General features: G+C 40.1%; 2 protein-coding genes across 8 annotated transcripts in view; one reads left to right on the top strand and one right to left on the bottom strand.

Annotated features, from left to right (window-relative positions):
- LOC307163962 (sacsin-like) overlaps positions 1–23,844 on the top strand; it is a gene marked incomplete at its 5' end in the record, with an annotated part of 35,482 nt that extends 11,638 nt beyond the window's left edge. The window contains 8 exons of the mRNA XM_079880309.1: positions 2,290–2,488; positions 2,544–2,724; positions 2,804–2,928; positions 3,005–3,204; positions 3,252–3,507; positions 10,965–12,340; positions 12,428–12,516; positions 12,599–23,844. Of these exons, the coding sequence (XP_079736435.1) occupies positions 2,290–2,488; positions 2,544–2,724; positions 2,804–2,928; positions 3,005–3,204; positions 3,252–3,507; positions 10,965–12,340; positions 12,428–12,516; positions 12,599–23,451 (13,279 nt within the window). The 3' untranslated portion in view covers positions 23,452–23,844. The remainder of the gene's footprint in view (positions 1–2,289; positions 2,489–2,543; positions 2,725–2,803; positions 2,929–3,004; positions 3,205–3,251; positions 3,508–10,964; positions 12,341–12,427; positions 12,517–12,598) is intronic.
- Positions 23,832–27,678, bottom strand: part of dip2a (disco-interacting protein 2 homolog A) — a 185,138-nt gene continuing 181,291 nt past the window's right edge. For all 7 annotated transcript variants that reach the window (XM_079880628.1, XM_079880629.1, XM_079880631.1 and 4 more), the window contains one exon: positions 23,832–25,679. In XM_079880628.1, coding sequence (XP_079736754.1) covers positions 25,427–25,679 — 253 coding nt within the window. In that variant the 3' untranslated portion in view covers positions 23,832–25,426. The remainder of the gene's footprint in view (positions 25,680–27,678) is intronic.

Here is a 27,678-nt window from a genome sequence, read left to right as displayed (position 1 = left end):
ATTGATAAAATTGAAATTTTACAAAAAGAAATATGGTTTCTTGTCATTTTTTTATTACAAGATTAGCACTGATGTTTATTGCAACATTTGTACAAATGCATATATTGCCTGGAATATGTGTATATATATTTTTTATTTAAAGGGGGGGTGAAATGCTCATTTTCACTCAATCTCCTGTTAATCTTGAGTACCTATAGAGTAGTATTGCATCCTTCATATCTCCAAAACGTCTTTAGTTTTATTATATTTATAAGTTAAAGATTGGCTGTACCGAGTCTTTCCGGAAAAAACCGAGCGGCTGGGGGCGGGCCGTGTGGGCGGTGTGCTATAGCTGTGCTAACTGATCTAACAACAACACAGAGAGACATTTGAAGTAGTTTACTCACCGTGACTGCTCGATCCTTAAGCATTAGACGATCTGCAAATAAGTCGATCTGGGCTTTGTTTATAAAACAATCATCGTCGAAATGCAGGGAACAAAGAGTCGTGCACAACCTCCGTTGATGCTTCGAAAAAACAAACTCCATCCACTATTCCCTTAACGCTGGGTTCTTTGGGAATCTGTGCAGGGTTGTCTTGTCTTGCCCTGCCAACCAAAAACCCACTTCTTTGGTGACATTGACTTCCCTAAAGCCGAGCAGAGCGCTTTGAGGTAACGTACTGCTTTCGCTCTCTTCTCTCTCTGGTCTGCGAGTGCGCGCGCGGCCGCGGAGAAGTGCCCTTAGGACCCATATAAGGAAATTCCGCTCTATCTTACGTAAGACAGAGCCATACTCGAAAAAAACTTTCCGAAACTTGTGACAAACCGGAAGGAGTATTTTTGGAACAAAAATACTCCTTCAAACGTACAACTTAACTTTTAAAACTTTGTCCATGTTTAGCATGGGAATCCAACTCTTTAACAGTGTAAAAAACTCAGTATGCATGAAACAGCAATTCACCCCCCCTTTAAACGAAAAGAGGTAACGTTAGGGTTGTGTTTTAAATTTCGTTTTGTTATAAATAGAATAACGTATAACGTGCAGTGAATAATCTGCGTTGCGCATGAACCACATTTGTGTCCCTATAATGTTTAATTTATTTAAATGAAAACGAAAAGAGGCAGAGTGGTGTTTTATAACATATTTCGTTTTATTGTTGCTTAAAATGTACATACAGAGTAACGGAGATAACCGGAGTAGCAGAGCGAGCTGAGTGACGCTTTTAAGAACACGCTGTACCATTTGCATGTAGGAGTCGCACATGGCAAGTACAAACTTTGCGTACTTGATATTGAGAAAAGCCTAATGTCGGCGCTTGTCTTCTTGTGACAAACATGTCGAGGAGCAAGAACAAGTCTGCTGTATGTCATCCATTGTAGTTTACTATGTTCTTCTTCGCGCGAAAATGACGTTGATCGAAACACCACTCCAATCTAGTAAGGGTACTGTTGGCAGTGGAAACGCTAGCCAGATCATGGTTAACAGACCCGAACCTTACCGTACTGTACTGTACCGTACCGTACCGTACTGCTCAGTGGAAACGAGCCATTACAGATTACTGTTAACTTTTTAATGGTTTGTCTATTATTAATATTATAATGCTTATTTCACATTTTTTACATTGATTTCCTTTCTATCATCTAACACTCACTTAAAGTTAATCTTTAAATAACACTAAAATAACATATACTTAATAACACTTAAATATATTTAAGTATATTCATATATTTACCAAATCTCAAAACTGTACATTGTAATTTTGTTCCGATTCCTAAATTCACTTGAAGCATTTAAAACATCTCTGGATTATGTTATGTAGCCTATGTTATGTTCCCCGAGAAGAAAATGAGACTCTGTGTCATGGTGTTGGCGCTATAGGAACTAGGCCATTCTTTTATATATTTTATTTTCAGTTTTTGACAGGAGAGATGTACATACATAAACAAAGCATAACCACAGGTTCAATGCAATAATACAGGAAGAGCATCAATGATACATTATTCAGACTTGAGTAAATCCAGAAAATGCTGCCATACCATTTGGAATTGGCGATGAAACTTGGGTTCTGAAGAAAGTATACCTTCCAGCTGTATGACATGAAGCAATTCATGCAACCAAGCTTTGAAGCATGGAGAATCAGAAAATGTCCAATTCAGAAGAATTTTTTTAGCAAGACTGTCCATTAATACAGGTCATTGATGAAAGCTTGGAAGAGTTTTGAATGTCCCAGTGAATCCCAAAATCACTTAGGTCATGATCCGGCTTGATCTCTTTTTGAAAAACTTTTGAGTGTCTTCTACCATGCTAGCCTCAATGCGGAGACAAAGCCACGTCTGCCTAGTGTGGGTCCTCGGGGTAATTTCGCAGAGTTCATCGAGTGGGTGCTGGTGAACAATGACTCACTGTTCACCATCTGCCCTGCGGAGGATGATACCAGCCCCACTCAGAACAAACCTCCAGAGACCAGCCATCCATCAACTGCGAGCTGCATGAGCAACCCGAGCCTAGTGAGAGGACTGAGACATTACCCCGGAGCCTCAGCCCCTCGAAGTGTCTGACCAGGTGCACAAGCCAGCAACAACGTGGATCGCTGAGGGAGTATTAGTGGAGTTTGAAGAGATGGAAGGAAGCCTCACCCACTACCCTGCTGCTGTGGATGTGATGGATAAAGCCTCTGGAAACTATTTAGAGTTGTTTTTGGAGGTGTTTGAGGAGGGAATTCCCGTTTCTCCCGTTCTCACTGGTTCAAGCCAGCCCTGAATCGCCTGTTTCCCCACTGGTTCCACCCAGCCCTGAATTCCCTGTGTCCCCGCTGGTTCCAGCCAGTCCTGAATTGCCTTTTTCCCCACTGTTTCTGCCCAGCCCTGACTCTTCTGTAACCCTGCTGGTTCTGGCCAGCCCTGACTCTCTTGTTTCTCCGGTGGTTCCGCCCAGCCCCATGTCATCGGTAACCCTCCCAGCCTCCCTCTCCCACCTCCTCTGACAGCCAGTTCCTCAGTCCCACCTACACTGGTTCCCTTCAGCCCCTGCATCTGTTCCTCAGGTCACCAGCTCTGCCTAGCCCAGAGGATCCCCTGGCTCCACCTCCAGCATCTGTGCCCATCGCTGTACCTCGGCCTGTCGACACATCGGCTCCATCTTGGCTCCTCCCTCCCTCGGCTCCACCGGAAACCATCATCTTTACGGCTACACCAGGCTGCCTCGTCACTCCAGCTTCACCTTGGTCAGACGTGGTCCTGTCTGCGTCTCTGGCTCCACCTTTGTCCTCAGTTCCACTGGCTCCTCCACAGTCCTCTGGCTCCCTGGTTCCACCTTGGACGCTCGTCGCCACTGCTCTACCTTGACCTCCAGCACCATCAGTGTCATGTGGGCTCTTCGGCTCGTCAGCTCCGCCTGGGTTTCCATCAATGGTGGCTACATCTCCGTTAGTCATGCCCAGGGTGTCATCCATCAAGTCTCTGGATCACCACCTGGCTTCTCCTGCTCCTGGCTCCTCCCTGACTCCTCCCACCCTCCACTTCCCCATGTACTGCTTTATGTGCCATAGACTGTTTTTGTATTTCTCATTTTCTACGTCCTCCTCCAGAACTCCCACCATCCCTCCGCTGTTGGACTAGTTACGGCGCGAGGACGTGCCTTCCGGGTCCCTTTTGAAAAGGTTTGGTTAATATTCTCTGTATTCCTCCTGAGTATTTGTCATTAAAACCTGTTCTATCTACCATGTTTCTATCCTTAATCAGTCTATTTATGATTTGTACTAAGCTATAGTGGGAGATGGCTTTGAGGTCGAGTTGAGGGTCATCTTTATTTGGGGCATATATAGTCATCCTGAATTCATGACGTATCTGCCATGTGCATTAATAGTCGAATCAAGCTGAAATGAGATTGGCTTTAATTAGATAAAATTTAAAAAACAAAATTCCTAACTTTATATCACTAAAATGAAATAGGAAGCGGCTTACAGACGCTCACATCCACACATGTAAACACAACACTGACGTCTTCACTTCCAGGTCAAGAATCTGTCAATCAAAAACTCAGTAGCCAATGAGAACACACCGTGGTTAGCCCCGCTCCCACTCCCCGAAATGTGCCAGAATGGCAAACGAAAACTCAGGGAGCGTAAACGAAAACTTCAGAAGCATAAATGAAAACTCTGGAAGCGCATTTGTAAGTACAGATCAGCGAAAGAAAGAGGAGAAAACATGTAGTCTATTAAAAACACAGTTCAAAAAAAATTGCCTGCGATACATTTTTTTCCAGATTCAAAGACATTTAATTCAGTGTCCATTTATATTTTCATTCATTTCTTGAAAAGTTACGTTAAAGTGTTAAACAAACATATTACTTGTATATCATATTGTGTTAAATAATATAAAGCATAAAACATCCTTGTGTCATACGACATTTAGATTTATTTAAAGATAAGCAATGAAAGGTTGCCTACCTGCCTATATAGCCTACTTCATATTTCAACATGTTTTAGTCAATTTCAATCATTTTATTCTGGCAATAGTTCAAATAGTAAAATGAATAGTGAAATTTGTACAAGTTTATGTCAAGTCAAGTCAAGTCATCTTCATTTATATAGCGCTTTTAACAATGTAGATTGTTCCAAAGCAGCTTTACAGAGATAAGCGTATAATTTAAGGTAACAGAGATTGTTTCGGCTTTACAGCAGAGTTAAGTTATTTCCATCTAAAGTTAGTTTTGATTGATTTGCTTCCGTCACAATGATCATTTGTTATTAAATTAGGGGCCGCTTTCTACAAAGACTTTAAACTTTTCTCTCTACACAGACTTTAAACGCGAAGATGTGAGAAACGCTGATGGCGTTCACATGCGCATTTAGAATGGGTTCTATAGTTATGTGCGTTTGAATATACGCAGGTTTGGAATTCCCTACAAGCCAAGCCTAAACAAAGTACTTGTCTTTCCTTATAAATTTTGATAAAGAATTTTATTTTATTTTGTTGCTTTGGGGTAGGAACGCGAAACAAAATTTCCCGACAACGCCTTATCTGTAGAGTGGTAGTGGGATCCTCCATAGGGAGAGACTAGTTGGCACTTCAGCACTGCGTTGTCATCGGTCCAGGCGAAGGTCCTTCGTCAGATCTGGATACGGCCTGGATCCGGCAGGCTGCAGGAAAACCTCGGGATAAACACAGACACTAAAATTAGCGTAGATGCCATTCTTCTCATGATTTAACGAGTACATCAGGATTTTTGGGAAGTGTTCCCGGTTCCGGCTGACCTAATATATGCAGCCTAACATTGAATTATAGAAGTCTATAATGTATTATGTGAAAGCTAGGTCAAAGAGATGTGTCTTTAATCTGGCTTTGAACTGACAGAGTGTGTCTGCTTCCCGGACAATGGTAGGAAGACTGTTCCAGAGTTTTGGTGCTAAATAGGAAAAGGATCTACCGCCAGCAGTCGATTTTGATATTCTAGGTATTATCAACTGGCCGGAATTTTGAGATCGCAATAGACGTGATGGACTATAATGCGTTAAGAGCTCGCTCAAGTACTGCGGAGCTAAACCATTTAGTGCTTATTTATTAAGCGTGCAGGGCAACCACCCAGTAGAGCATTACAATAATCTAGCCTTGAGGTCATGAACGCATGAACTAATTGTTCCGCATTTGTCAATGAGAGCATATGGCGTAATTTAGATATATTTTTAAGATGGAAAAATGCGGTTTTACAGATACTAGACACGTGACTTTCAAATGAAAGATTGGTATCAAAGAGCACACCCAGGTTCCTAACCGACGACGAAGACTTAACAGAGCAGCCATCAAGTGTTAGACAGTATTCTAGATTATTACGTGAGGAAGTTTTTTGTCCAATAATTAGAAACTCTGTTTTTTCAGAATTTAGAAGTAGGAAATTCCAAGTCATTCAATTTTTTATATCCGCTATGCATTCCGTTAATTTTGTGAATTGATAAGTTTCGTTAGGTTTTGAAGAAATATAGAGCTGAGTATCATCGGCATAACAGTGAAAGCTAATGCCATGTTTCCTAATGATATCTCCTAATGGTAGCATGTACAGAGTGAACAGCAACGGTCCTAGTACTGAGCCTTGTGGTACACCATACTGAACTTGTGATCGATGAGACATCTCTTCATTTACTGCTACAAACTGATAACGGTCAGATAAGTATGATTTAAACCATGCTAGTGCATTTCCCGTAATGCCAACATAATGTTCTAATCTATTTAAAAGAACGTTGTGGTCAATGGTGTCAAATGCAGCACTAAGATCGAGTAACACTAATAGAGAGATACAACCACGATCGGATGATAAGAGCAAATCATTTGTGACTCTAACGAGAGCTGTTTCGGTACTATGGTACGGTCTAAATCCTGACTGGAAATCCTCGCAGATATCATTTCTTTCAAGAAAGGAACACAGTTGTGAGGAGACTGCCTTTTCTAATATCTTTGACAGAAAAGGTAGATTCGAGATCGGCCTGTAATTGACTAATTCTGTAGGATCAAGTTGCGTTTTTTTAACAAGCGGTTTAATCATAGCCAGCTTAAAGTTTTTTGGTACGTATCCTAGAGACAAAGACGAATTAATGATATTAAGAAGAGGATCTATGACCTCTGGAAGTATTTCTTTCAGTAGCTTAGTCGGTATAGGGTCTAACATACATGTTGTAGATTTAGATGATTTAATGAGTTTAGTAAATTCTTCCTCTCCTATAGCAACGAATGAATCAAATTTTTCCTCAGGGAGACTACAATGCACTGCCTGATGTGATACTGTAGTAGACGGTTGCATAGTTATAATTTTGTCCATGAAAGCTCTAGCATTAAGTTCTGCCAGGAAGACTTAATTGTTACGTCACTCTACTTTTTATCTATCCAATCACATTCCAACACTTGTGGTATATAAGATCGGTACTTACTCATGTTTGAGTTCGCAGATGCTGACGCTTCAATTCACCACCATCCTCCCCACCTCCTCCAAATTGAATCCTTCCCTCCATCCTCCTCACCACCACCACCAGGATGGTCCCTTCCATACCTCACGGGGGTCGGCTGCGCCCCTGCCTTGATCTTCAGGCAGGATATGCAGAGTCCAGACCCTCAGATTGCGTGTTACGGACGGGGCCTACGCCAAAGAACTTTATTGCTTGCTGGGTCGCTAATAAATGGTTAATTGTCACAGTATTTAGTCTCCCGAGTCTTTCTGGTAGAACTGATATTATCAATCTTATAAGTGAAGAAGTTCATAAAGTCATTACTGCTGTGTTGCTTGGAAACTTCGGTGCTTGAAGCTTTATTTTTCGTTAGTTTAGCCACCGTTTCAAATAAATACCTAGGATTATGTTTATTTTCTTCTAATAGGGTTGAAAAATAAGCAGATCTAGCAGCTTTTAAAGCCTCTCTGTAAGTAATTGAGCTCTCTTTCCATGAAATGCGAAATACCTCTAGTTTTGTTTTCTTCCAGTTGCGCTCCATTTTTAACACACATTGCATTTTTCTTCATCTGAGGTACATTCAAGGCTTATTCCTCATAGCGTGTCTTCCAAACTTGATGAAAAGCAGAGGAATGACGAAGCTTGATGCTTTGTTTATTGAGGTGCTGGGGCGTTTACAGGCTCACGTGGACAATAATTTACTGTGTGAATAGCCTGTGTTGCGCATGGGTGTGGTCACATTAAAAATAATGAGGTCAGAGGGGAAGATTGTACCTGTTGTTGGTTTTATACGGATTACATAAAAAAAGAATATTTATTTTCGATATGATTTACTTCATTTAAAAGACACTTCAAGCTTTCTAAAGACACATCTCTCATGTCTGTGTGGCAAGTATTCACTGAGCTTCATTTTTTGACACATTTCAGGACGGCAGAAACGCACCCTGTTTGTTTTCTTTATTTTACAAATGCACAAAGTTTTGTTTTTACTGCAATGTCTTTTGTCCAGAACTAATACAGGGCTTAGCATAAGTGAACACACCCATGTTAAAGTTGACTAAAAAGAGGAATAAAAAAGCATCTTTTGGAAATTGATCTTAATGAAAACTCCAACCTTTAAGGACACCAATTTTCTTTGTGAATGAATAATGTATCGTAAATAAATAAATGTTCTTCCTTAAAATACTGGGTGCATAAGTCAGGACACCCAGATGTTAAATTCCCATAGAGGCAGGCAGATTTTGATTTTTAAAGGCCAGTTATTTCATGGATCCAGGATACTATGAATCCTGATAAAGTTCCCTTGGCCTTTGGAATTAAAATAGCCCCACATCATCACATAGCCTTCACCATACCTAGAGATTGGCATGGTTTTATTTCAGTTAGCCTAATAGCTGGTTTGATTTGCATTGAGAAATGATCTTATGGAAAGTACCCCATGCCAATCTCTAGGTATCTGATCTTGCACAGGGTCTGTTCAAGAAGGCTCACTGGGGAAAACGCATGTTTGTGGAGGCCCCGCGGCCAGCTGTGCACCAGTGCGTAAAACATGCTGCAATGGGGCATGGCCACCCACCATGGTATAGCGGATTCCCCGAAAGTGGGGAGGAGACCACGCGAACTGAAGTGCATAGCCGAGCCTGATGGTTCTCGCAAGCCAGTGGGACAGATTGGGAAGCTCCAAAAACTGAACCAGCGGGGTACACATTTATTCTTCCTGCATCGAGCTGTACACGAGGCCTGTGTGTCTTATGCGGTTGTAAAAAAGTGGAAACATTAAACGCCATTACAAAACGAAGCACAGAAGAGAGCAGTGTTCATTATTAGATACAGTTAGTTAAGTTTAGACATTTAGATTTGTTTGGTTTTTTTAACCAGGGAGGTTTGCGTTTATTGATTGTTATTGTTAATCTCAGTTCAGCACTTTAGTTATCCTTTTAAGTTGTTAAAGGGACACCAGGCAAGCCTGAGTGTTTTTTCTCTACGAAGCTCCCCCTAGTGTCTGGTAGTAAATGCTTTCAAACACTCTGTCGTAAAAACAAAACGAATGATATGAACGAGGCGAACTACTGCTTTCGTGTTTGTTTGCTTTTGGGAGAGTGGGCATGAGCATAAAAAATATATATATCGGAGGCTAATATTTGTCTAAAGTTATATTAGCAAGGTCTATAAGTTCATCTGGTAGAATGACGGTTTACCTTTGCTTGTGTAAGAAAACATCAGAACGTTTTTTTCTAGCTCGATCAAATATGTGCAACATGTTTATTGCCTATTATCAGATGCGTTGACTTAGTGACATAAAATAAAAGTGTAAGTTACACAAATAAAACCGACAAAGGAACGGCCAAACAACTACAGAAATCAAACGTGTTTGCTAATGACAATGCTAACATCAAAGTTTTAGTATCTAGCGTACTAGTAAGCCTGTAACAGACAGCGATCATAATAAAAACCTTTACAGACAATAGCAAACATCCTGAGGTCACAATTACTTCAAATTTAAATATTAAACACAGTTTATTCCAAAGATACTTACAAGTGCAACAGCAAGAAGGCCAGGTCAGCATCCGTTTTGCAGGCTTCTGTTTCTCTCAGTTCTCGCCATTCTGAAAAAGTCGGTCCGATATTTACTCGAGTCTGACTTCTTGCTCGGTCAGTCTCCCGTTTCCTCTTTCGTTGGTCCTCCGACAAAGATTTCCTAGCTTTCTGCTTCTTTTTTACAGGCTCAGCCATAACTCAATCTATCATTGCCCTTCGCTTATAGCTAGCCGGTGCTTGAATGGGGGCGTGTACGTGTGCAGTGCTGTCAATCAATTCGTTACATCGCGAGACCTGATATCACGCGATACTTCCTGACGGCGAGGCCGCCAACCCGCCGGCCCAAAGTTGCAAGCCAGTTTTTTCCGCTCTCGGGCACCAGGGGGGTGCGAAACCACCACCATTCAACCCGAAATAAGTAATATAACCATTCCACTGACTCCGAAAGCTGTTCAGTTAAGGTTAAAAAGTTACTTAGAGCACCTTTAATGTTGAAATGAATGTATGTTCATTTTTTATTATTATTATATTTTTGTCAGGCATTGTTATTGGTTGAATTTAGATATTTTGTACCAAAGCAATTTAAAGGATATAAGAGAACAGCAACAAAATGAGATTCATTTTTGAAGGATTACTTATGTCTGCTTATACATATGAAAATATATATTTAGTTAAATAAAAAAATGTAATCTACACTAATTTCTTTAATCTGGAAATAACCATCAGTTCATGTTTTTAGGTATATAATTGTTTGGGCCTCGGGTAGTGAGTACGGTTCATTTACTGGACCTCAAGCAATTTTATTTGAAGACCCCTGCCTTAGTATTTCCATTGTGGGTGACGCAAAGCTTAGCGGGAAAGTATGACCACTTTAAGCTCGCTTAAAGATTGCATCCCATTGCTAAAGCTCCCACGTTGCTCCATTACCCCAGACGTGTTGTGGGGAAAGATTAAAGATCAAGTAAAAGTTTCTATGACGTAAAATGCAGGCACTGTTTTATAGTCTTGATTATGTGCTACGTTACATCACCTGACCTCATGGCAGGCAAAGAAATTGACGTGATTGCACACGTGCTTACGACAGTGCAAAGCGTTCCCATAGCGACAACACCACGCCTTTGAAAGGGAACGATTTATTGTAAATTTGACAGTTTTATCTTGAATCTATTTATACAAAATAGTGGATAATTTTAATACATTTAATATAGACTTATTGTATTGGGCAAAATGTTAGTGTTGGTGCATCCCTAATTATACTGCATTATCAGCTCTCAGTGATTGTTTAATAATGTGTTTAATAAAGACTGCATTGACCTGATTCACTGTAAAAAGTTTTACAGATTTACAAACCACCCCTCAGGATACTTAAGGTGTTGGATTCTGACATGCGGATTTGGCACAATATTTAAAATGATGAGATTGAGATGATTTAAAAATATTATTATTGTTTATTTACAGACTTGCCATGTGTATTCAGTTCTGAACACCTAGCCATCTTTGACCCACAAAAGATGATGTTTGGAGATGATGAAGAAGGCTATCGATGGTCTTTGAATGACGAGGAGGACAGAGAGAGCCTTTTGAACTTGAGAGATCAGTTCCAGCCCTTTCAAAATGTAGTCAGTCAAGTCAACAGTTGTTCCTGGGAGAAGGTCATCAGTGAGGAGCAATACTTCAAAGGAACGCTTTTCCGTTTCCCTCTGCGCAATGAGGCTTCTGAGATCTCCGATAACTTGTATGACTCCACAAAAGTTACACAGCTTTTTGACAGTTTCATTGCTGATGCAGACATCAGTCTTCTTTTCCTGAGAAATGTGTCATTCATTACTTTGCTGCATATTGACACCAATGGCTTCTGCAACAATAGGCTAAAAGTTTCAGCAACAAATAAATTTGACACTGACCTTTCTCATGTTAAGCAGGAATCATTTGACAGAAACAGTTTTTTCAAAACGTTATCACACATTTCCCATCAAATGGAAGAAACAAGGTCCCAGTGGCTTGTGACACCTTGCCTTCTGAAACATGGGTATATACCAGAGATTGACTTTCTAGCCAGTAAGCTGAGCTTCTACCCTCAAGTTGATGCAGCTTTTCGAATAGATAAAGACAGATCACTTTGCAATGGGCGACTAAGTTGCTTTCTGCCACTTCCAAATAATGACTCAAACAAAACTGGGCTTCCCATTCACATCAATGCTTGCTTTGGCCTGACAGATAATCGGAGGTTCATTAAGTGGCAAGAGGAGGATCAGAAGAATGATGAGTCTGCAAAGTGGAATGAGCTACTTATAAAAGATATTCTTCCTCATGTATATCTTATGATGATCCTGGATGCCATTCAGTTATCCAGAAACTCGACCCTGCCTGCTGCCACTGTGTACAATCTCTGGCCTGACCTATCCAAGACTGTACATAAAGACAGATGGCATGAAGTTGCAACAGACACTCTGAAGGGTCTAATTGAATACGAGATCTTTCACCTTGCCGGAGATGAGAAAATATGGGTGTCTCCCTCAGATGCGGTCTTTCCAGTCAACAATATATGTAGTGACACAATGTCTGCAGTGTCAAGATTATTGATTGCTGAAGGAGAGAACCTGGTCACAGTCCCAGAACATGTTTTGAAAGATGTTCAAGAAATCTTCCCTGAAAATGATACCTTGACATGGGTGACTCCATCTTATGTTAGAAATGTCCTTCACAGAAGTGATGCTGAAAACCTCAGTAAAGATGACAAATACTCTCTTCTTGAATTTGCTCTCAGTGATGAGAAGTACACAGAGCTACAAGGTCTTAAGCTTCTGCCTCTCAGTGATGGAACCTTCACTTCATTTAGCAATGAAGTGCAAAACACTGTTTTGATCGACAATGAAAAGTTTTCACGGTAAATTTGTCTCTTTCCTACTTTAATTGTTTAGCGTGTTTATTTTGTGTTTTCAAAGTATTAATGATCTATTTTTTCTTTGTTTAGAACATTGCTGCCATTTTGTAAAGAAAGATTTATACCCAACGATCTGAGCCATGTTTGCACTATGCAGCTAAGGAAACTAGCAACAATGAGTAAGAAATCTGTTTATATGCTTATGATAATATGAAATTAACATCATAAATGTTTGTGAAACTGGTCTCACTATTTTTTCAGGCACATACAACATAATCGAATTGGATGCAAATCATGTTGTTGCACTCACCAAGAAGCACTTACCCATGGACTGGAAGGTGACCCAAGGTCATGTGACATGGAAAATAGCAGAAGATCATCATCCACCAAAGAGCTGGCTGGCTGAATTCTGGAAGATTCTATGCACTGAATTGATTGAGTTAAACAACTTTATTGATGTGCCTTTAATACCACTGGAGCCACTACAGAGTTTAGGCAATTCTGTACTGTTAGCAAGGTTACAGAGTAACACAACTTTGATTTTTCAGAGTAGCACAGCGTCTAGCTTGTCAGATCATGTTCAGAAAGTGTTAGGAATGGTGGGGTGTACAGTCATAAAAAGAGATGAGTGTCTTAGACATCATGATATTGAGAGGTATGTTCTTCCCGCTTCACCAAGAAGTGTTCTACAAGTCTTTGTGAACTCACACAGAGATCAGGTCATCAAAGGCATTGCCTCTGCCTCATCACAGGAAAAAGAGGAGTTGAAAGTGTACCTCTCTTCTTTGAATTCTCTCTCAAATGCTGAAAAGAACTTGCTTTCCATGTTGCCAATCTTCAGAATGATGTGTGGGAAATATGTTGCAGTTCAATCAAAGCAAGCAGTTGTTTCAGCCACCAAACCAGCCATTCCAAATGATCTGCCAATGCCCGAGACCATTGTAAAGTGTGCAAATGAAGCTGATCGCAGACTTTTGACTCTTCTGAATATTGAACTCTTAGATGCCGCTAAGGTGGCTGTTCATTTGGTTGACTGCATTGAGGCAGCCTCTTTCAAAAAAGGTGAGGAACAGACAGTAATGACCTGGATATTGAATAATGGTAGCATTCTACTCTCACAAAGTGAGCAGCTGCTCATGAAAACTAAAAGGCTCAAATTTATTGAGACAACTCATGGAGAACACAAACACACCTCAGATGTTTTTGATCCAAGAAACAGGACATTTCAGGATCTTTTCGAGGCAGATTTCTTTCCCCCACCTATTTACACAAAGACAGAGGAAATGCTTCAGAGTTTGCGGCGCCTTGGCCTAAGGACAGAGCAAAAACAAATATCAACAGAAAATATACTTCAAGTCATAAATCATACTGAAAACCTTTTTGTCCACTCACCAGATAAGGCATTCAAAAAAGCACATACTCTTGTTCGAGTCCTGAATGAGAATGATTTCCTTTCAAAATTCACCAAGGCGCAGATAGAAGAGCTGAAGCAAAGGCAGTGGGTGCCCTGTGAAAATCCAAAGTTCTTGAATGGAAGCATTTGTATAAATCTCAAGAGAGGTCTGTATAAGCCAACTGAAGTAAGGGATTCAAAGTATTCTTCAATTGTTGGATATGTAATGCCACTTACCTCTGAGCTAACAGGACATGTCTGCAGAAATCTTGGACTTTATGAATCCCCTCCTGCTGAAAAAGTCTTGGAGAACCTCTCTGCGCTGAGATCAATGGTTAACCCAAATTCAGATTTTCAGTTTAAAACCGAGCTGCACAGTATTTACAAATTCATGCAAGACAACATGAGAAATTTCACAGATTTAATTGACACAAAAAGCATCCCCTGGATATGGAATAAAAGTGAGTTTGTCTGTCCAGGAGATATAGTTTTAGCCTATCCACCTGAATTGGATCTAAGCCCCTACATCAAGAAAGTGCCTGAAGAGTTTTTGCAATATGAAAACCTGCTAACAAAATTTGGGGTGAAGAAAACACTGTCCGATGAAGAGATTGAAGACATACTCCATGACATAAAACAAAGAATTGACTGCAGGTATCCTCCTCATGGAGACGTGACAGAATGTAAAGTGTCAATTGCCATTCTTGACTGGATGCGAAAGAATGAGAAGCTTTTAAAGGACAGTACCCCTGTGCCTGTCATGGCACAAAATCAAAACTTTACTCTGCAGTCTTTGTCCAAAACAGTCTTCTGTGACATCAGTGCTGAAGGACTGGATGACCTGAAACAAGACAATGAGGAGTTCTATGTCATTCATGAAGAAGTTCTACCCATCACTGCAAGATGGTTGAAAGTCCCATTCTTAAGTACTCGCATCTTAAAACCACAGCTCATACAAGCAGGGCAAGAGTCCTTTGGTATAGAACAGTGTGGGCAATCTGAACCAATTACTCTAAGAATTAAAAACATTCTGAAAGAGTATGATGAAGAAAGTGATATTTTCAAAGAACTCCTACAAAATGCTGAGGATGCTGGGGCAACCACATGTAAATTCCTCCTTGACTTCAGAAAACACAAAGACCCCCCTGAAACACTCTTTGATCATGGAATGGCTCTCTGCAATGGACCATGCCTTTGGATCTTCAACAATGAGCTCTTTTCACAAGAAGACTGGAGAAACATTGTCAAAGTGGGATCAGCATCAAAGGAAAAAAAAGTTGAGATGATTGGAAAGTTTGGGCTTGGATTTAATGCTGTTTACCATGTGAGTGATATTCCCTCAATTTTGAGTGGGAAAAGCCTTCTCATATTTGATCCAAATGTCACCCATTTGGAAAAGCACATTCTCAGCAAAGGAAACCCAGGAATTAAACTTGACCCATTCCAGGAACGACTGTACAAAAGGTTTCCTGGACAGTTTAAATCTTATGAAGAAATTTTTGATTGTGATTTGTCAGTGCAAAACAGCAAGAAAGCTTACAATGGCACCTTGATTAAATTACCATTTCGCACTCAGGAGGAGGCCAACAAGTCAGAGATCAGTTCAAAGGTATATGATGAGGAGCGAATTAGGAGTTTTAAAAATCATTTGACTGACAATTCACAAACACACCTACTATTTCTGAAGAGCATTACATCTATGTCCCTTCAAATTGTCCCTGAAAACGCATCGACTCCTCCATGGAATGATCAGATTCAGACTCCTCTCAAAATATCCAGAGAAGTCATGAATTCATTTGCTGTCTTGAATGACACACGTCTACAAGAGATCGAGAACACCTTCAGAAATAGTGATATCAAATGCCTCAACATTATTGATGTCAACAAAGCACACATTGTTAAAATAGTTCAGGAGAACTCAGATCAATCCCTCACCCAATACTGGCTTTTGTACTCATGTTTTGGGACGCTTGATTCTTTGCAAATGTTCCAGAGAAGAACTGAACAAGAACATGTGTTTTCATTTCCAATTGGAGGTATAGCTGTACCTTTGCATAAAGATGCAAAAACTAATTCATGGTCTCCTGATGAAAGCCTGAAGCATGAAGGCCAGGCTTTTTGCTTTCTTCCTCTCTCAATTGCGACAGGTCTTCCAGTCCATGTCAATGGAACTTTTGCAGTCACATCTAATAGGAAAAGTCTATGGGGAAAAGGAGTGAAGTCTGAGTGGAACAAAGCTTTACTGAAAGATGCTGTAACCTCTGCTTACATCACTACACTGCTTGAGCTGAAAAAAATGGCCCAAAATGGACATATCCAGAACTATTCTTTCCATACATTCTGGCCTAACACAGAGACAGTGAGCAAAGCATTTTTACCCATGGTTGAGTCTTTCTACTCAGCAGTTGTGCAGAATGCCAATGGCAAATCTCTGGAGCTTTTCAGCAATGGACATAATTGGTGTTCTATGGACAACGTGAGATTTCTGAATCCAAAAATTGAGGAGAGCCGAGTAATTGGTGACATTGCCATGAAAGTGTTCTTGAGCTTGGGAGCTTCATATTCCAATGTTGTTTCTCTCCCATCATGGGTGAGACAGAGTTTCATCGACTGTGGCTTCAAGCCAGAGGTAAAACAGAGAACAATCAACTGGCCTGAGTTTTACAAAATTGTTTTTGAGAACTTGAGTTCTGTGGACACACACAGCAGAAATACTCTTGTGCTGAATGCCATTGACTTGAATGATCCAGCTGTTGATGACCTACTGAAAAGCTACCCTTGTATTCCAACACAGAGTTGTAAGAAGCTTCAATTAATCAAGCGACTTGTGAATCCTTCTGGCAGAATGGCTTGTTTATATGAACTTAAGGAAGGACGCTTTCTTGAAGGAACAGAAAATGACTTTTTCTCTCCAAAAAGGATTCAACGACTTTCAGGTTTGGGAATGCTGAGTGACCGCCTCCCTTTAGAGGACATCATAGAAAGAGCAGGGAAGATATCCAGGTTTTGGCAACAGGATAAATCTGATTATCGTAAACGTCTTCAGTGCCTTGTGGATTCAATGAAAGACTCCTCAGAAGATGTGAAATCTCTGCACTGGCACACACTGTCTCAAATACCATTCCTTCCTGCCTTAGTTCCTTTAGTTCAGCAAAACAAGAAGGCCACCGTTCTTAAAAAACCCTCTGAAGTTTACAATGACAGTTGTCGCAATTTAGTAAGCATGACAGAATTCACAGTTGATCATTCAAACCTTCAAATACACAATTATGATCCAGTTCTCCAAAAATTGAAAGTACTGACAAATCCACCAGTTGAGACGGTGCTTCAGCAGCTGTTAAAAGCACACCAACACTGTGATACATTTGAAAATACTGTTCTCTTCAACATGGCTCACTCTTGCTATGCATATCTCAACAATTACTTGTTGGAACAGAAAGATCCCATTCCCATTATTGAGCATGCAAAATCCTTTCCATTCATTTTCATTGAGAATCAATTTGTAAATGTGAGGTCAGTGGCCAGAAGTGAACAATTTGAGGAGAAACCATATCTCTATGTACTTCCAGTCATCTTCTCCAAATTTGAGAGGCTCTGGCATTACCTTGGCATCAAAAAACAGTTCACAAAAGAGCAATTTGTTGCTGCACTTCATAAAATGAAGGCTTTAAATGGATCTCACCCTCTTTCCATGTCAGACCTCCATAAGTGTGTTGCAATACTCATAAATGGGCTATACAAAATCAAAGACGAAAAGCTTACAAACTGTCTCATACCTGATGAGAGAGGTGTGTTGACATCTTCTAAAGAGCTGAGATTTAATGACAGCCCATGGATGCCTGTCTCAGCTGGTGTCAAGCTCGCCCATGATCTGATACCTCGTTCTGTGGCCTGTCATTTTGGTGTAATGACAACAAGACACCATACTCTGAAGAATCATCTAGTCAGTGGGTTTTCCCTAGATGCCAAAGAGTTTGGACAAACTGAGAAATTAACTGTCCGAATTAAAAATATAATTGATGCATATCCATCTAAAAAGGATATTCTGAAAGAGCTCATTCAAAATGCTGATGATGCAGAGGCAACAGAAATACACTTTGTGTGGGACAAAAGAAAACATAAGACAAAAAAGATTTTTGGGAAGAAATGGGAACTGGTTCAAGGCCCGGCTCTTTGTGTGTACAACAACAGAACATTTTCTGATGATGATCTGCAGGGTATTCAGCAGCTGGGGGAAGGAGGAAAACATGGGACTTTAGGGAGAACTGGAAAATATGGACTTGGCTTCAATTCTGTGTATCATCTGACAGATTGTCCATCTATCCTGACCGGTGACAAATGGCTTTGCATTTCTGATCCAAATCTAAAATACGTGGAAAATGTAACAAAACAGTCCCCAGGCTGCATGTTTTCAGTTGATGATGAATTAAAAAAATCTTTTGAGGATGTTTATCATACCTTTCTTCCAGAAATGTTTCCACTCAATTCTGGAACCATGTTCAGGCTCCCTCTCAGAACAGAGAAAATGGCAGAAAAATCTGAAATATCTAGACACACAGTCACAGACCGTGACATGAACGAACTTTACTATGCCTTGACTGAAGATCCTGAAGGACTAATTCTCTTCTTGAAACACATCACAAAAATACAGTTCATGGAGATCAGTGAAGATGGAACACAAACTAAATGTCTTTTCGGAGTTGAAAAGACATACACAGAGAAGAACATGATAAGCAAGGACAACTTTCACAGCCATGTTCGAGAATCCCTGATGTCAGGAATAGCTGAACCCTGCAAAACCATCTACACCGTGAAAATCTCATCTGGAATTAAACAAAGTCAGTGGGTCATTGCAGAGTGCTTTGGTTTCTCAAAACAAATTCATGAGAGGAAAAACAAGCAAGATCATTTTAAAGTTCCTCAAGCTGCTCTGGCTGCATGTTGGAGCAGCTCATTTAACCACACATTTACTGGCAGAACATTTTGTTCTTTACCATTACCTGGAGAAACTGGTTTACCAGTTCATGTGAATGCAAATTTTGAAGTAGATTCTTCAAGAAGGGACTTGTGGAAAGAGGATGGTGATAGTCTGAAGACTGAGTGGAACCAGTCACTGAAAGTAAACATCATTTCACCACTCTATGCAGATCTCCTGTTATGTCTGTGTTCATTCAAAAAGAAGGATACACCTACAGCTCTTGTATTCCTCAAGTCACAGCTAGAGACGTCTTGCCTTAATTACTTTCCATGCATTTCACAGAAAGTAGACAAAGTCTGGCATGAGATGATCCATGAGGTCTATAGATCAATCAGCCAACGTGATCTTCCTGTCATACCCACTGTACACGCTGTTTCTGTTGAGTCATCACATCGCTCACTACAAAAATACACAGTTACCTGGTGCAGTCCATCTAAACCACATTCAGAAAATTGTCCGTATTTTACAAGTAACGACAATGATGGAATTTTCAAAATTTTAGATGACACCGGGATGAAATTAGTGCCAAACACCTGCAAAATTAATGAAATAAAAAATAATTTTAAAGCAGCTGGTGTGAATGTGACAGAAGTCAGCGCTTCAACAGTGATGAACTTCTTGAAGCAAAGTTCGTTAAATGATCCTTCACAGACAACCAGTAGTTTGCCTTTGCCCATCAAACAGACATTGATCAAAAACAAAACAAGATGTTCAAAACTGCTGAGCTTCTGCTTGACAAATACCAATGAGAAAAATGTCCATGACCTCAATGGGCTGCCTCTTCTCCTCACAGAAGATCAGATGTTAAGAGTCTTTGACTCTAAATCCCCAAAGTTGATATCAAAATTTAGCAGTCTTTTTCAAGAATACCACAAACTGTTTGCAGATATTGATGTCATTAGAAATCACATTCAAATTCTACAGAACGGAAAGTATATTAAGGGCTTAACAATTGCCATGGCAGCAGAATATTTGAAATCGAAACTTGAGCAGCTGCTCAGTCAGTCATTACCTGATCAAAGGTGCCAGCTGTACAAAGCGGAGACAGAGACGATCAAATGGCTGAAAACTTTATGGAGCTTCTTTGAGGATCAAGAGCAATTCTACCAAAATGAAAAGATGAATGTCTACAGTGAGATAAAAAAGCACTTTGATAACAGTCCTATTTTACCAGTCATTTGCCCCAGTCAAAATAACACACATTTTTTACAAACATTGGGAAACATATCAAAAGTGATTCTGAAGCCAGATGAAAAAATCGCTTCCATTCTCATAAAACTGGGGTTCATGAAATTAAACATCAGGTTTTTCATTGATTTCAAAGACTTACTTTTCAAGTATATGAATCCAGAGCTCCTGCAAACAGGAGACAGCAGTGCTGTTTTAGAAGAGGTTCATCATGTTCCTCATTCCCAGTTTGAGGAGCTCTCAAAAGATGAATGTGTAGATCTTCAACGCTTCTTACAGAATGGGATCAGAGATTCCAAAAAGAAGAGTCAACATGTGAAGATGCTCAAGTCCTTGCCCCTGTTTGAGTCAATAACTGGAAAACGAGAAAGGATTGATTTACACAGAATGATTTTCATTCTAAATTCTAAACATCAGAAAGATTTTCCAAACTTGTACCATGTCGATGGATGTGACTGTATTTTCCTGAAGAACACCTGGATAAACTTAGAATTGTCAGAAATTCTAAGCATTCGGATTCTAGATGATCTGGAGTTCTGTGTACAGTTTATTCTTCCTTCTGTGCACATGATGAAAGAGGCCAAGCTTCTTGATTTAATACGGTTGTTAGTGAAATTTCGACCAGTGGACCCCAGGATTGCCTCTGCATTGAGAGATGTCAGATTTATTCGAGACATCCATGGCTCTCTACAGGCGGCTTCATACTTCTATGATGACAGTGTATCCCTTTACAGTGCAATGCTTCCAAAAGAGAGATTTGTGCCAGAAAAGTTTTGGGACAATTTCCAAGGTAATCAAACTGAAGCACATTGTCTCTTAAAGGACCTTGGATTGAAACATAAAGTGTCTGATGAGGAAATCATTCAGTTTGCAAAACAAATTGAATCTGAAACTAGAGGCAGCACTCCTCTGAATGTTCTTAAGAAAAGATCAAATCTCCTGTTTAGGACAGTTTTGTCAAAGAGTATTGACAAAAACTCTAAATTACTGAACAGAGTTGCTGACATTAAATTCATCTTTCCAGTGAAAATTCAGCAAAAACTTTGTGATTATCACAAGGCCTTTGCTCAAGAGAGGGAAGTTGTTGCAATCAGTGGATCATTGATTGACAGAGACAGTGATCACCATTATCTGATATGGACATCTATGCCAATCCTACCTTCAGAACTCTGCTCTTCACATCACATAAAGAAAATGACAGATGTCGGAGCCTTGGAGACTCCACCCCTTGGACAAATAGCTGCTAATCTGAAAAACCTCTGTAGGTCTCAGTGCCACAGTGACAGATTATTGGAAACAAGAAACACAGTATTTAGCAAATCATACGCATACCTGCAGTCAATAAATTTTGATGCCTCTCTGTTCTCAGACCTCCCCATTATCTTGGTGGAAAATGGGACAAAACTTGTGAAGGCAAAGCAGACAGCACTTGTGCTACATGATGATCTTGAGTTTAGGCCTTATTTGTACCGCATTCCATCAAAGTATATGAAATTTGAAGATTTCTTTAAGAAGATCGGTGTAAAGGAGAGTCCCACGGTCAATCAACTTATCACTGTTCTTCAAGAAATCTATTCTGATAGTTCTGACAAAGACAGCCTTCAGGCAAACCAGCAGATAACTGTGAAGCGTGTTGTACAACAGCTGTTTTGCCTGCTGAAAGAGGAACAGAACAAAACCTGTTTCCGAAACAACCCACTTTATCTTCCATCAACAGATGGAAGACTCTATGAATCCAACACTTTGTTTTTCAATGACACAGTCTTCCAGCCTGCAAGACTTGAGGGTCCATTGGAAACCAAGCTGAAATTGCTGGAAAAATTAAACTGCTGTCATCTTGGAAATGATCACTATGAACATCAAACATTGTTGCAGTTCCTTCCACAGCAAGTTCGCCCCAAATTTCTCTCAGATGTAGTTTCTGAAAATCTGGAGGGAGCAAGTGTCCAATATTGTGATGAAGGCGAATGTGAATTTAGTGGCTGGTTTGAAAAACACTTGTCTTCTGCTGCATTTCTTCATGGTCTAGTCTGTCTCATCAGAGAAGACAGCAAAGGTGGGGTTTCACAGTCTGAAGCTGCAAGAAAGTGTGAAGAAATCTTTTCTAAGATTCAGATTATCTGTTGCAAAACTCTTCAGACTAAACTTCTGTTAAACCATGAGCCACTTGAAGGTAGTAAGGCTGAAACAGATGTTTATGTGGAAAAACAGCAAGATAGATGCAGTTTCTACTTGAAACACAATGATGACATGGTCCCCAAAGTAGTAAATGAAGTTAATATGTGTCTTACTAAAGAAATCAATGCTCTTCTAAAGAACTGTCTGACCACCTCAAGCTTTCTAGTCCTTGGGCAACTTCTGCTGTGTGATAACATGGAGGATATTGAGAAAACCTTGGCAAAGCATGGCATTCATAACAGTGGCCTCGAGGAAGGACATGATGCCTTACCGAAACCTGGATGTCTCATACCTGAAGAATGGCATGACTGCCTTGATATGAACTTCCTCAACAACTTTGAAAGTGGAGAGTATGTTGGCTTCAGCAAGGACGAATCCGGTGAATATTTCTATGCCATTGTTATCAACCGACTGGATGATTCACTGGGACAAATAAGACAATTTCCTGCCAGATATAAAATACAAGTTGGCATTGATGACTTCATTGAAGTAAGCACTCTTGACCTTTACCAATTTAAACGAGAAAAGAAGGCAACTGTGTCAACAGGGTCTACTTGCACAGATATAGAACTTCTTTTGACGTCCAGGCCTCCACCCAAAACAGTCTTTCCAGGGACATTTGAAGAAATCAAAAGAGAAATTGATCGAAGCTTAAAAGAAATCTGGAATATGTCAAGTGAGGACAAACAAAAAGCCATTAAACGTCTCTACCTCCGGTGGCATCCAGACAAGAATCCAGGCAATGAAGAACTTGCCCATGAGGCTTTCAAATACCTGCAGAAAAGAATTGAGGAACTACAACAAGGGAAAACTGCAGATAGCACATCCTCAACCTGTAGAGACTTTCGAGATTTCTATAACACGTGGAACACAGAGGCACGAAGCCACAGGAGGGGACGCGAGAGGTTCTATCAGAACTACTCTAGAAGACACTATAACTTTTGGTCATACCACAGAGAAACACCAAGGCCAAACACAGGAGAGGCAAAGCGCTGGTATGAACAGGCTCAATGTGACATCAGCGCAGCTCACAATGACACTGGAGGAGATTGCTCAGAGTGGTGTCTGTTTAAGGTGCATCAGGCTGTGGAAAAAGCCCTGATAGCAGCAATGTACAAGAGAAGTGGAGAGCATCCCAACAACTGCTCAATAACTAGCCTTGCTCAGCAGGTGTCCCATTACAGCTCACAGTTGACTTCTTTACCAAATACTGTGAGGCAACTGACTGAACTTGGTGTTGATGGCAAAAAAACTCAGTATCCGAACTATCACCAATTTCCTCACATTCCAAACAAGCAGTTCAGCTTCGATAATGCTAGAAGTGCACTGGATATTGCAACAAAGCTTTTAGAAAAAATAGAAGAATACATTTCTTGAAGTAGCTTGAAATGAACAACTATGTTCCTCTGAGACAATCATGAGGATCTTAAGTAACAATAGTAACAATACTTATATTCTTTTTTTTATCTGTTTAGCGTTTTATCTGTTTAACTGCTACCATGCATACTGGAAATTTATATCTTTGTAATCATGTTTTGATAATTCTAAGTCTGCTTCTCTTCTTGCTTACTATTATAGCCTATTTTGCATTTATATTATTGTATACTGGGCATTCTTGTAGCAAACAGTAGAGTAATGCCGATGTAATGGGTTTGATTCCTAGGGAAAGCATGAAATAAATGTAAATCTTGGATGCAATGTAAATGACTTTTTGATAGAGATGTCTGTGAACTCTGTATTAAAAATGACAATAGAATAAAAATTTAAATGCCAATCATTTAAAAGCATGGTTTTTATTAAGAAATATTAATAGAAGTCAAAAGCTGTGTCAACCAAATATTCACTAAATGACATAACTGCAAATAAAATGAACATTACCAGTCACACAATCCTCCTGTGATACAGATGCTGTATGTGCTTTACAATCTTTGCAGCAAAACCATTTCTTGAGTCAATTGCAATATAAAATATTACATGAATAGTGACTCATGTTGTTCTCCTTACTGTTTGATCAAGAAATGAAACTTCGATTTGAGCAGCATCTGGTTTCCTCCATGCCACTGCAAAAACCATGCCAAGCGTATTCATATGTTTCTGGTGTCCCAGTAATAACTTAAACAAATTCTGTACATAATTACAGCAGGCATATCGCCTATCCTTTACGTAGTGAGCACAATAAAAGAAAGCAAGCATTGTTAGAAGTGGTCTATACAGTGCTGGCCAACGCGGTGTACAGTGCGTCTGAAAATACAAGCAATTATCACTCTTTAACACAGTAATGAAAAGAAAAATCAAAAGCCCTCATCTGCAGTGGTCAGTTTTTCCTGAAATACCGGTCCCATCTGTTAGGTATGTTTTAATGAATTAAGGGAAAAGGATACTTTCTTTTCAATCAGTAATATGTAGGAGACTAAAAATGTCACCTTCTGCAGGAATAGGAGATAAACTACTCGTGAATGGTCATACAGTGTAAAAAAATTAAATAAATGACAACTGCTGTAAATGTAAATTTGAGTAGAAATATTTTTCAGATTGGGACTTGGTTACCTGAATAAGACTCTTCATCTATACATTTATTTATTACCCTGATTCCTATCCTGCACAGTCTAAAAGCTCATACATGAATGGGTTTAATGAATGGGGAAATACAAATTGCAAACAATCCACAGGCATATGAAAATATTTAAGGCTCATGTTGAAACACTAGCAGGGAATGCATAAGCTTGTGAATTCGTGGAGCAGCATATCCACAGCACACCTTCAGTACTGCTTTCTTGAAAACAAAGACTCCGATATCCATTTCCTTATTGCCATTCGTTCTCCGGATAAAACATTTATCAAAGATTTGCATGTTGATGTAAAATGAACAAACCAAACAAAACTTGGGTTTGTAAAATTTTTTCAGCTACAACAGTAATTCTGTGAAATGAAATGCATTACACATTTTCACATGCCCTTGAAAATTCAATGGTCCTAGAATCTGGATCCTGCTTTTGACATCAGGCACTCCTCTGCCCATTTGGGCCGGTCCTCCTCACACACAGGGAACATTCAACACGCATGTGTCGTATGTGCAGAACGAGTGTGCTTGAATAAGAACTGAACTCAATTGTGTCGCACAAGAAAACAGGAGATGAAATCAAGTCATTTGCCCTGACCACTGAATCAGAGTTTTATTTTCAAGGCATTCTGACAGTTTGATATCAAAAATAAACTGCATAGCTCCATCAAGGAATCTTCATGTGTGTGGAGGAAGAGGCAAGACTGTCCAAACTTTCCTCTAATGCTTCCTTTGTAAATTTGCATATGCAGAGTTTTCTGGCATCTGGTTCCTCCTCCACATTACACATTCTCACATGTTGTAGGCCACGTATATGGGATCCAGCTGGTCGGCGAGAAAGCCGTCCCGCAAGTGCATTCGCTGCTTCTCCCCTCTGGAGTTGATAGGAATGACTCCAGGGTCCACTACCACAACAACCCCTACTATGAGATAGTGCTCTTCCAGAACCACATTGGTCACCAGGGCAACAAGGTCCAGGGCTTCCTGTTCTGACCCCTCAAGCTCCACTACCACCACCAGTAGATTAGTCCATGTGAACACAGCACTGAGGAGAGAGTAAGAAGATGGGAGGCATATTTAATGGGTGAATTCAGGATGATTGGGACACTTTTTGCCATTGAGATGACTTGTAAAGTCAACCTGAATTCACTCCACCAATGGAACAAAATACTTCATACTGATAATCTTCAGGAAGTCTTAGAAGAATGCTTCCAGTTAAATGAACCTTGATCAACAGCATTTGTGTCATAAACAGCATAAATAATCATGAAATTATTTATATATTATATCATATAAATATGCACTTAAGTCCTGCTTAAGTGGGTCAAAGCTAAGCTAATTGCATTTAATATCAAATTAAACAAAACCTTTTCATATAATTGCAATTATCATTCAATTGAATTGAATGTCAAGTGTCTGAGAACATTACATTGAGTTTACACTAGGCTATTATTTTAAAGTAAATACACTTTTTAAAAGTATGCTTAAAGGAACACGCCACCGTTTTTTGAAATAGGGGTTATTCACCGTCTCCCCAACATTTAGATAGGTGGGCAAACGCTTTTTTGTCTCAGTGCATGCATTGTCTTAGTCTGGCAGCACCGCCGCTAGCTTAGCTTAGCAAAATGAATGGAATCCTTTGTTGCTGGATAGCATGTCGTGAGTAAAAGTGATCCAAAAAAAAAAAAAAGGCGCAGAGATATCACGCAACACCTGAAATCCGCTATCTCTGAGCCCAAGTAGCAGTGCTTCGCCTGTGCCAGACTAAAACAATGCATGCACTGAGACAAAAATGCGTTTGCCCACCTATCTAAATGTAGGGGAGACTGTGAATAACCCCTATTTCAAAAAACGGTGGCGTGTTCCTTAAGTATCTTTTTCACAAGGGATGGTATCAAAATGTCTCGGTTATTTATGTAACCTCCATTCCTTGAGGGAGGAAACGGAGATGTTATATCAGAACAGACTGACAAATTGGGATCTTGCCTGCGATGCGAAAGAGGAGTGGGAGGGCAGCGGGGATTGACCCGGTAGGAGAGCCGAAGTGGCTCACTGTGGGGCAGAGATACCAGATCGGGCAATAGCAGGGGGGACTCCACATTTTTCAAGGCATATGAGTCTCATTCTCAACATTGCAATGGTCATCTTCCTGCAGTGGGAGCATAACTCACCAACGAACGCTACTTCAGCGTGCTTATGGCCCAGACGCATTAGGTAGTGATCGTGGCTGTAAAACAGGGCCAGGAAACTACTGAATCCAGAAACACACAGGTGAAATGATGTGACGACACACCCGTGTTTACTCTTTTAGAAAAATGTGCTCTTTCAAAGCTGAAGTGCCTAAGGGGACAGTCGCTGCACTTATCTGTGCAATGCTCTTTTATTGAATGTGACCTCCGCTTGAACGCGCCGCCACACCAACACTGGAACAGCTTCCCTCTTGTTCTGCTTACTCAAACAATGATTGAAGAGCAGAGTAAAACAACATCTGCTCGGCTCCGAAGCGAAAGCTTGATGTGAGTGTTGCATGCTGCCTTATATACCCATATGGACGGAGAGTGGCTTGCGATGCAAATCTCACTCACCAATGTGCATTGGCTTGTTTTGTTACCACTCAAAGGTGATCGGGCTCTCAGGTGAGATTCCAATTTGTCAGTCTGTTCTGACGTGACTGACAGAGAGGGAACTATCTAGTTATCAGTGTTAGAACTGGTCCATTTGTGTGTAAGAATACGTGTTTTGGTGTGCAGTGTGTTTGACTGGCCAACAATAATTATGTTGTATATTGCTTTGGAACCTTAAGATGTCAAAAATACCACAGCATCTGTTTTGTAATATGAGTATAATAGGTAATAGGTATTGAAATATGAGTTATTCTGTGGTAACACAAATACTGTAGATCCATGTTTCTTGTATTTTCTTTAACTCAATAATGCAATTTTGCTTCTAAGGAAAAGTAACTTGTCTGAACAATGTTTTGATATTTTTGCAAGTCAAAGATACTGATAACCCTGTAAAGCAAGGGTTCTCAACTCTGGCCCTCG

Source organism: Squalius cephalus (assembly GCF_949319135.1).
Source record: "Squalius cephalus genome assembly, chromosome: 9".
NCBI lineage: Eukaryota > Metazoa > Chordata > Actinopteri > Cypriniformes > Leuciscidae > Squalius > Squalius cephalus.
The sequence above is the reverse complement of the archived record's forward strand: the minus strand, read 5'-3'. Positions and strand labels throughout refer to the sequence as shown.